At 35.3% G+C, this 10,011-nt stretch overlaps 2 protein-coding genes across 2 annotated transcripts; one reads left to right on the plus strand and one right to left on the minus strand.

The window, feature by feature from the left end:
• Positions 1–2,517, plus strand: LOC125197419 (GDP-mannose 3,5-epimerase 2-like). Its single transcript, XM_048096156.1, has 7 exons — positions 1–154; positions 594–849; positions 994–1,087; positions 1,182–1,311; positions 1,425–1,557; positions 1,947–2,154; positions 2,238–2,517. The coding sequence occupies exons 1-7, from the start codon at positions 1–3 to the stop codon at positions 2,391–2,393; spliced, it is 1,131 nt and encodes a 376-aa protein (XP_047952113.1). The 3' UTR covers positions 2,394–2,517.
• Positions 2,518–8,188: 5,671 nt separating this feature from the next.
• Positions 8,189–10,011, minus strand: LOC125197426. Its single transcript, XM_048096162.1, has 3 exons — positions 9,173–10,011; positions 8,896–9,088; positions 8,189–8,785 (listed from the first exon to the last, which is right to left on the minus strand). Exons 1-3 carry the CDS (start codon positions 9,539–9,541, stop codon positions 8,295–8,297), a joined length of 1,053 nt encoding a protein of 350 aa, XP_047952119.1. The 5' UTR covers positions 9,542–10,011; the 3' UTR covers positions 8,189–8,294.

Here is a 10,011-nt window from a genome sequence, read left to right on the forward strand (position 1 = left end):
ATGGGAACTTCTGGTGATACCGTTTATGGGGAATACACATACCAAGAGCTGGAGAGGGAGCCCTACTGGCCACCAGAGAAGCTCTGGATTTCCATAACAGGAGCTGGTGGGTTTATCGCTTCTCATATTGCTAGGCGTTTGAAGAGCGAGGGTCATTACTGTTGGATTTTCTTGTATTCATCTAATGAGCGCAGCGGAATTTGCATACAAGAATACAGATCTAGATTTATAATCATATTGCAAGTTGAGCATATAAAACACAACGGAATTAAATCTTACTTGTTGTGTTGTTTTCTTCTTCGATTGAATCCTGCAAGTTGAATCCAAGGTCCACGTGCAATCCAATCCGATGCAGGAACTATCCCGGTACAATTGCTCCGTAGAAGAATGCTAGGAATTCTCTCTACAAAGCTTTACGTATTTTCTCTCTAATGTTACGCTATTTCTCTCTCCCACAATGGAGAATAAATAACCATTATATAGATGAAGAGTCACTAGGGTTTCATGATTATTGGGCTTATGAACTATTATAATTATAGCCCAACTATAATTACTTAATCCATATTAATCTAATTTTAGACCATTTCCTTTCAATTACATCATTGCTTCCGACTGGAAGAAAAATGAGCATATGCCCGAGGAAATGTTCTGTCACGAATTCCATCTTGTGGATCTGAGGGTGATGGATAACTGTTTGAAAGTGGCTGAAAAAGTTGAGCATGTGTTCAATCTTGCTGCTGATATGGGTGGGATGGGATTCATCCAGTCGAACCACTCGGTCATCATGTACAACAATACAATGATCAGCTTTAACATGATTGAGGCTGCAAGGATTAATGGAATTAAAAGGTCTGCTTTCTTAACAAAAGCTTCTTGCAAAATTACATTGTTCCATTCTCTGACTTTTGATGTTCGGTTCATATGCAAATTTTGACGTGCCAAGGCACAAATTTGAATTGAAGAATTGAAATGAACTTTACTTTTGGGGTATAGATTTTTCTATGCCTCCAGTGCTTGTATCTATCCTGAATTCAAGCAGTTGGAAACCAACGCGAGCTTGAAGGAGGCGGATGCATGGCCTGCAGAGGTTTCGTATCCATCTCCTATCTAGACTAATTCATTTTTTGGTGCAGCCTCATTTTCCATGAGTGACACGAGCTTCATATTGGTTGTTGGTGTAGCCTCAAGATGCTTACGGGCTAGAGAAATTGGCAACTGAGGAGTTGTGTAAACACTGCAACAAGGACTTTGGAATTGAGTGCCGGATAGGAAGGTTCCATAATATTTATGGTCCATTCGGGACATGGAAAGGTAAACCTGTATGTTAATTATTGTTTTTGACTCTCACACCCCCTCCCCCGAAACAAAAAATGAAAATAAAAGAAAGACGTTGTGTAAGGATTAAATCATCTGTTACTATGTAGGTGGGAGGGAGAAAGCACCAGCTGCTTTCTGTAGAAAAGCCCTTACTGCTACTGACAAATTTGAAATGTGGGGAGATGGCAAGCAAACACGATCATTTACATTTATTGATGAATGCGTTGAGGGTGTTTTAAGGTATGGAGTTCACCCAATAAATGGAGCCTTGTTGCATTTTCAACTGATGAATGATAGTGTGCTTTTCCTTTCGCACCATAAAAACTGAAGAACACCGCAGGTGGAGAATATTACTCCATATTTGTTATTTTTAAGCTGTAAAGAAGATTCAGGATAATATTTATAGCCTTCAAATGCTTCAGAATAGAGGCGGGAAATATGGTACCGCAAAGCAAATGGTCATCTATTTTGGCATTTGTAGTTAGCGTTCAGATATTGCGATATAAAAATGGTTTTTACTTCTCATGCTACATTGAGCTAAAGGTTTCAGGTGGTGTATCAATTATATGTTGGGGTCTGAGTCACTTATTTAGAAACAGTAATTATATGAACTTTTATCCTATTCTCAGATTAACGAAATCCGACTTTCGGGAGCCTGTAAATATTGGAAGCGATGAGATGGTGAGCATGAATGAAATGGCTGAGATTGTCCTGAGCTTCGATGAAAAGAAGCTTCCAATCCATCACATTCCAGGGCCAGAGGGTGTGCGTGGCCGAAATTCAGACAATACTCTAATTAAGGAAAAGCTTGGTTGGGCACCTTCTATGAAACTCAAGGTAACATTATCCTCATTTTCTTGCTCATCAACTTCCATTTTATTTGAAATCCGACATGTCACACATGCCCGACATCTTCACAGGATGGATTGAGAATCACATACTTCTGGATCAAGGAGCAACTCGAGAAAGTAAAAGCTAAGGGCATCGACCTCTCCACCTATGGTTCGTCCAAAGTGGTGGGGGCGCAAGCTCCTGTTCAGCTTGGTTCACTTCGTGCTGCTGATGGCAAGGAATGAAGCACGAGGCGTGAAGAAACATCCCTTCATGTCTGTAGCCTCGTTCCGTATGTTGTATTTTTTGATCTGTCTTTCAGGCTTTGTATTCGAGCACAGTGCATTTTCTATCTAAGAGCATTCCCAATGCTCTCCCTAAAAACTCCCTTATTTCTCCCTAACTCCTGCCACATCAGCACCAAAATTTATCCCCAGTTTTTAGCCAACTTTTAGAAAACTGCTCCAATGGTTTCTCCCTTATTTCTCCCTTATTTTTTCCTAACTCAACATTTCATTTTTACATCATCACTAATATTGTTTAATTTTCCCTAAATGTGTTTAATAAATAGATTTATAATTTTGTTTCATCAGTGGGGTTGGGAATTTGCGGACTCGGCTCTTTGCCCTTACCTTTTCGGGAATTTTTCCTACTTGAACTCATAATTTTGAAGATTGAAGATTGAAGATTGAGATAATGAGATTGAAAAATTGAGAGAATGAAGATTGTGTGTGATGAATGGAGGAGGAGGAGGAGGAATTATATATAGGTTTGGAATATAGCCTTTGGGGAAAAAAAAAAAAAAAAAAAAAAAACAACGCCGAAAAATCGCCGAATCACGCCTACAGTGGGCGCCGATGATTCGGCCATAAATCGGAAAAAACGCCGAAACACTCCCAACGGTCGGCGATATCTCGGCGATTTTCGGCGAAAAATCGCCGAGTGTTATCGCCGGACCATTGGGAATGCTCTAATAAGCCCATGATATGCTTTGTATTGTGAAGTTTCTATTCTTTGCTACTCAATGTTATTACATGGCTTCCTATCGTCTGAAGATTGAATGCTTTCTAGACACAGTTCTTAAATTGCTCATCACTTACTAAAGAGATCTAAAAAGGTACAGCCCTTATGTTGATAAGGGGGGACACACACACACAAATATAAAAGTGTGAACAAGCATATTTTGTGTGCATTGTAGAAATTCATTTTGTGTCAACATTATTCTTTATAAATACTCCCCTCGTTCACTAGCAATAGTCTCATTTAACTATTTTTGTCCGTCCACTAATAAATGTATCATTTGCTTTTTTATTACTACTATTTTTTATTATAGACCTCACATTTCATTAACTTTATCTCATTTATATTTCATTACAAGACTAATACTCACTTCTTTAGTCTCATTAAATATGAAACATTTGTTTTTCGACATGAGATTTTTTGTAATATTATTGTGTGAGTTAAGGAGGATAGGGCAAAAAGTAGAGATGGCATTGTTTCTATTTAAAAAAATATTTCTTTTTTAATGTGATTATATAATGATATGACCCATCTTCCATTAACCAAAAGACACTCACTCACTAAGATTTGTACTGGTGGACGAATGGAGAATACTTTCTGAAATTATTTTTAAAATTGAAAGTCAGTAATACTTTCAGAACTATTAAAATGAAAAAAAATGCTAGATAGGACTAAATATTAATGGTGCTAAGTGCTAAGTGCTAAGTGATCAGTGGACTTAAGTTGTTGTGGGGTCACTTTCTCACAAGTTCTCTTCTTTTTTTTAACATTTGGGCTGGATGATTAGTGGACTTAATATGTTGCGGTGTCACTTTCTTACATGTTTTGTTTATATTTGGGCCCCAACCCAAATTTAAAAACTTTATCACTTGGGCCCCGCCCCGTCGATTGTACATAAATTAAAATCGTTAAAGTGAACTATACATTTCAATTTCAAAATTTAAATTATTTCTTTTGAACGATAGTATAAATAGTAGTATAAAATTTATGATTGAGTGACTGGATTGGTCATAAATAAGTTCTAAAAATAAATGTCGTTGATTAGGGAACAATATTGAGAATATGATAAAAATATACATAAGAGTTATTTAGGTCCAATAATAATTCTCAGGCTCTACTATTTCATTTTTGTTAATTTATTGAGTAAATTTATGTTATTGGCGCTATATTTTATCCAAATTGTTAATTGGGGTTCGTTTTAATTCATATCTCGACCCAATTGCAAGCACCTATGCTATTGTTATTGTGTTGAGTGTAAAAAATAACACAACCACCCAAAATTATAAATCATCATTTAGGTAAAATGAAAATCGGTTTACAATACCGATATCAACTGTCACACATACAATCCCATTCAATTATTAACCAAATGAATATTCATATGAGCTTTTGAGTTCATTTTTAGCTAATTGTAAATAGAGACTTTGGGAATTTATATTTTTCGGGGTAATTTGCACAATTCATAATACTTTATTGTATTAACAACCAAGATTAAATTTTACAAAAATAAAAATAAAAATAAAAAATGCCTAAATCCATGATATAAGTAGCTATTTGTACCATTTTTCAATCTAGCACGGCCACTGAAGTTTAAAGAGAAAAAACTGAGCAAGTGACCATAGTTTCTAATATAGCCCAAACATGGGGCCTACCCACTTTGTTAAATGACAAATAATGGAATATACAAGACCCACAAACAAATTATTGACTTATTTTTAAATCTACAAGATTAAAAAGAATATTATTCCACATAATAGCTTAATTAAATGAATAAATGTATGATTGGATAAACCAGTTATCTAAAAATAATGATTAGCAACTAGTTTGGAGTTCTGGCAGCAGCGAGTTTTTTATTCTGAATTATTGGAGTCTTTAAAATAGATTTGAGACAAATCCTAGATCAACATGCTTTACTCTAATTGGATGTCCGAATTTTTGTTTATTAGTTGTATGAGATAAGAAAAAAAAAATGTAAAAGTGCTGAGATAACAGTGGCATAAGTTTGTTTCATTAATAATTGGGTTAAAAATATCCAAGGAATTTGCTATTTTGGAGATGTCCATATATACAGATTGGGGCAAATGTTACAGAGTGCATATTAGAATAAATCAATAAATAGTGATAAATGTTCAAAATAAGCAGCTTTGTTGTGATTATTGTGAGATCTCTAAATGATGTTTCATTTCAATTTTACACCGCAACAGTGCCATTTAATTATATTATGTTCAGTTATAATGTACATTTTACAATATAATTTTAAAGATAATTTTCTCAGTTTAACTAACATTTTGTGATGGTAAGTGAAATGTAATTGGATTTTTTTGCCAATGATAAAATTACAATAATCATATAAGTTCTTGATATTATGTGTCAAGTTTAAACTTCGCGTGAAATAACAAATTTTTGGAAAGTTTCATGATATTAAGCGCCAATGCCCCTAAAATTAAATATAGTGTTATATTTCGTATAATTAAGCTATTCTTTGTGGTGTAGTTTCATGTAAGTTTTAATAATTGGATATTGTATATATATGCTACTACGATATATAGATGATTTGTATTTTGATGCTATTTTTATTTTTTACAAAATGGTACACTGTTATAATTTCATGCATGTTAGTGAAAACTTAATTACTCAGTCATGTATTGATTAATTAGAACGAGATACCAAATTCAGAATCTTCACATACTTTTCGAATGTACTATAATACAGTATACTAAAATTTAACATGCTACTATTTCTTTATTGGTGCAATAACACTTAGATCACCTAGATACTTGAATGTGTTTACAATTTGAAAGGGTTTTGGAGAATTTTTTTTTAATGAGTCATTTCGAGTAGCCAATAAATGTTAAAAAAAAATTCACCCAGTTGTTACATTGGTAATCTTTATTTTACATCTGAGATATGATAAAAGGTAGATTTCCTACATTTTTTTTAGTAAATAAAAAATCTCAAATCATAAAAGTGACGAGGGAGAGTACAAGAAAGTAACAGTCCAAAAAAAAAATAGAAACACAAACACAAAAGACGCCACAACAACCAAAGAACTGACAAGAAAAAAAGACAACAAGAGTCAAAGTAAGAGGAGAACCGCCCAAACACTAACCGGTAACACCAACGGAGCTAGCACCCAAGAACCGCTCGATATCAAAGTAGACACCAAACAAGATAAGAAACAATAACTTCCCTGACAAGTCATCTTCTGTGTAAGCTCGTTCCCCTTGGCCATCTTTTGATATCCTCAAAGTTTCCATAACATATCCGGTGAGAATGGAAACTCCAAACACCAACTCTCATCCAAGATCCAAGACGCTAAAAAGAAATTTCTTCTCAAAATTCCAATTAGACTTGAAGTACTCAAACATTTCCTACATATTTTTAATATCAGTGTTAAAGTACTTAAACATTTTTAATCTCCAAATTTAAATAGTGATATATGTATAAATATTGTTAAGTATTTATACACGTAGAGAGCGGAGAAACCGAGAAAGTAACTGGTTTGTTTCGAAAAAGGATCGAGAAACATGGACAATTCAAAACTCATGATATATTTCGAGATCGGGGTCAAGTAAATAAGCCCATTTCAAAATAAATAAGGATTTTATAAATTATGCATTTTACTTTTACCAGACAAAAGGAAAGGGGTGAGTAAAATATGTGCACATAATGACACAAATAAAATATGTATTGAGAAAAGCTAAGCTAATAAAGAGGCTACCAACGTGGTACGTAACCATTGGTTGTGGTAAAAAATAATGAAAATAAAAGTTTTTAGTATGTTGGCTTGTGATCACAAGTAGGGTTTTGGGTAAAAATACCGAAAAAATGATATATCGCTCGTATCGTATTGAAAAATATCAAAAAATTATCGAATTTTTGGTATATCGTAATTTTCGATACGATACGGTATCGTATCGTAAGTTTCCGATACGATAACGATATGAATTTCTTTATATCGCGATATATCGTTTTATATCGAATATATCGAAACATATTGAAATTCAATACATATTGAAGTTTAAAATTATAAATATATATAAATCCATTTAATTCATTCATATATTTAGAACAGGGACGGAGCCAGAAATTCTATATAAGTGGAGCAAAAATATACATAAAGATATTTTAATACATTGAGAAGGGGCAAAAATAAGGATATTTTAAAAAAAATAAAATTAACTTATTAAAAGTAGTATACATAAATTATTTCTAGGTGGGGCATTTGCCCCTTGTGAACTCCAAATGGATCCGTCCCTGATTTAGAAAATATATATATGAAACCCTAATAAGAATACTATTTATTTTATTGTGTAGAAGTTTTATTAATTTTTGTGTTATTTTTCAGTTTTGAAATTATATTTTTCCATATATAGGTATTCGATATGATAACGATATTTCGATATATCGTATCGATCTTACGATATATCGAAATATCGATACGATAACGATATTGATATCATCCATATCGAAAGTTCGATATATCGAAACTTTCGATACGATAACGATATGAAATTCTTTCATATCGATATTTTCGATACAAAACACGATACAACATTTTCGATATGATATATCGTATCGACCCACCCTAATCACAGGCTAAGAATTAAATCATGGATACGATCCCATCTAATCTATCTAATCTTTTGTATGAAGTTAAATTACTATAGCTGGAAAATTACCTAACATTATGAAAGTTGATATAGGTACTGTCAGGTGTCAGCTTTTCTTTTTTGGTAAAAAAAAAGCATATAAAGATTGGAGGTATTTAATCATTGTATTATATATTTATAAAATATTTTAATTGAATTCCGTCATAGGTTTACGCGGGATTTATTATGGAAACTTACATGAAAATTGATCATACTTGATTTTTCTCGAAGATGAGACGAAACCGCCACAATGGGCTAATTCGACCTTATAATTGTTTCATTTATACGCTAAAATCATCACAAATCTGATTTATTAGGCTAAACTTATTAATATACTGTATAATTCATAAATTACGGTAACGATGATCTATATAGGAGTAGTTGATTTTTATAATCCGAAAAAAAGAAAATTAAAAAAATTAGAGATTATTCTAGTGGAAATGAAAATTAAGAAGAGAGAACAAAATTTGTTTATCAGTGTTTCTCTTTGAGGAGAGAAGCTAATCCGGTGACCACCACTTTATTTCCTCTCTCTAAACTCTTCGGCTTAATCGCCGGCAGCTGCCACGTCATCGGCGCCGGCGATGAGATCGTCACATCCTCACCGAAAATCAAGTCCAATTCTCCCCCCTCACACCCCAAATCCAAAACATCGGGATCATCGGGCGGCGCCTCCTCGTTTGTGAGGCGGGCGTGAGGGCTCAGCCATTTCGATTTCATGTACTCCGCCTTCCGCCACGGAGCTATGTGCATGCCTTTCTTCTTCAGGCTCTGCCGCGCGGCCTCTGACGCCATCGCCACGATCTGTATCAGCCGGTCGGTTTTCCCCACGAATATGTACGGCAAGTTCTGCAGAACCGCCTTGTAACCGCTCGTGGATCGGGCGATCTCAAACTCCGATCGGAAATCCACATCGACTATCATCCTCTCTCCTTCCACCACTACATCGATGTATTCATACTCGCCTGCAAATTGCAAATTCCGATTATCAATTGAGGATTATTAGATCAATTGGTTTCTAAAATTAGGAGAATTAAAAAAAAGGAGAAAAGGGGGAAATGGAATTGAGAATTACCAGCTGGAATAGAGGGAGACTTATCCCATTTGGATTTGCAAAGGGAGGCGTTGTAACCAAGGGTGATTAGACCATCGGTGACTACTTTCCTCAAATCGTCTTTTCTTTTGCAAGTTGTTTTGTTCTTTTCGACGATTTTTGAAGCGTCTGCCAATAGATTTCTCTCCGCCACAGTCGCGCACGGCGTCAAACTCTGCAACAACAATACGCAAACTTCAGATTCTCGACCAATAAGGAAAAAAGGAAAACAATCGAATATTATAAGATAATTGTGTACCCTGAGAGCATCGGAGGGGTCACTGAAGGAAGAATTAGCGGAAATGGAATCGGAGAAGAAGCCGAGCTCGTCATCGGAGCTATCGTTGCTGTTGCCGTTGAAGCAATTGCAGCGGTTGCGGGCGGCAGAGGAAGGCTTGTCGTTGTTGTCCTCCATGAAATTCTGAACCATTTTATCCAAACAGACCGAGCTCGGCTCGATCTCGGCAGCGCCACCGCCATCTTTGTCTCCTCCAGCTACCGGCTTCTCAGCGGATGAAATCCGGAGGACGCTGTTGAACGGACGGTCAAAAAGCCTCTTAAGCCGAGACTTAAACACCGGCGGCTTGACGGTGTCGCTCGGGATCGAATCGATCGGCTGGATTCTCATCGGAAAAGTTGAATACTCCTATTTCTAATCTAATCCAAGTCTATACTGTTAAAACTAATAACCTTCTGTTACTCAAAAACTCACAAAATTTTACAAAATATGCCTGCAAAACGGAAGGCTAAACAAAATCATTTCAATTTCATCATTTCAACCTCACAACACCCGATCATCAAGCAACAAAGCGTCACAACAAAATTTTCACACTAATATTCACTCGACGAGAAAACTGAACAAAAAGAGAAGATAATAAATTTCTCTGTTATTGCTTTTCGTGATAAACGTGACGGCGATGATAGGAGAGACGAGCATTATGAGTGTAACGGGGAGAGTCGGAATCAGATGCCGGAAAACTAATTTTCCGGCGCAACTCCATCGCTGGTGCTCGGATGTTGATATCACGACTGTTATTTTTTTTTCAGGTTGCTGTTTCCACTTGTTTTTTGGTTGATTTTTTTTGTTTATTTGGCTGA

The sequence above is a fragment of the Salvia hispanica genome, chromosome 6, assembly GCF_023119035.1.
Source record: "Salvia hispanica cultivar TCC Black 2014 chromosome 6, UniMelb_Shisp_WGS_1.0, whole genome shotgun sequence".
Classification (NCBI taxonomy): Eukaryota; Viridiplantae; Streptophyta; class Magnoliopsida; order Lamiales; family Lamiaceae; genus Salvia; species Salvia hispanica.

What these genes read in the sequence shown, in the direction of transcription:
- LOC125197419 (XM_048096156.1), top strand. Translation starts at nt 1, where the DNA reads ATGGGAACTTCTGGTGATACCGTTTATGGGGAATACACATACCAAGAG. An exon ending in CGGATGCATGGCCTGCAGAG is followed by an intron (nt 1,088 to 1,181) that starts GTTTCGTATCCA and finishes TTGTTGGTGTAG; the next exon opens with CCTCAAGATGCTTACGGGCT. An exon ending in CACCTTCTATGAAACTCAAG is followed by an intron (nt 2,155 to 2,237) that starts GTAACATTATCC and finishes ACATCTTCACAG; the next exon opens with GATGGATTGAGAATCACATA.
- LOC125197426 (XM_048096162.1), bottom strand. Translation starts at nt 9,541, where the DNA reads ATGAGAATCCAGCCGATCGATTCGATCCCGAGCGACACCGTCAAGCCG. An exon ending in ACCCCTCCGATGCTCTCAGG is followed by an intron (nt 9,089 to 9,172) that starts GTACACAATTAT and finishes TTGTTGTTGCAG; the next exon opens with AGTTTGACGCCGTGCGCGAC. An exon ending in GTCTCCCTCTATTCCAGCTG is followed by an intron (nt 8,786 to 8,895) that starts GTAATTCTCAAT and finishes TGCAATTTGCAG; the next exon opens with GCGAGTATGAATACATCGAT.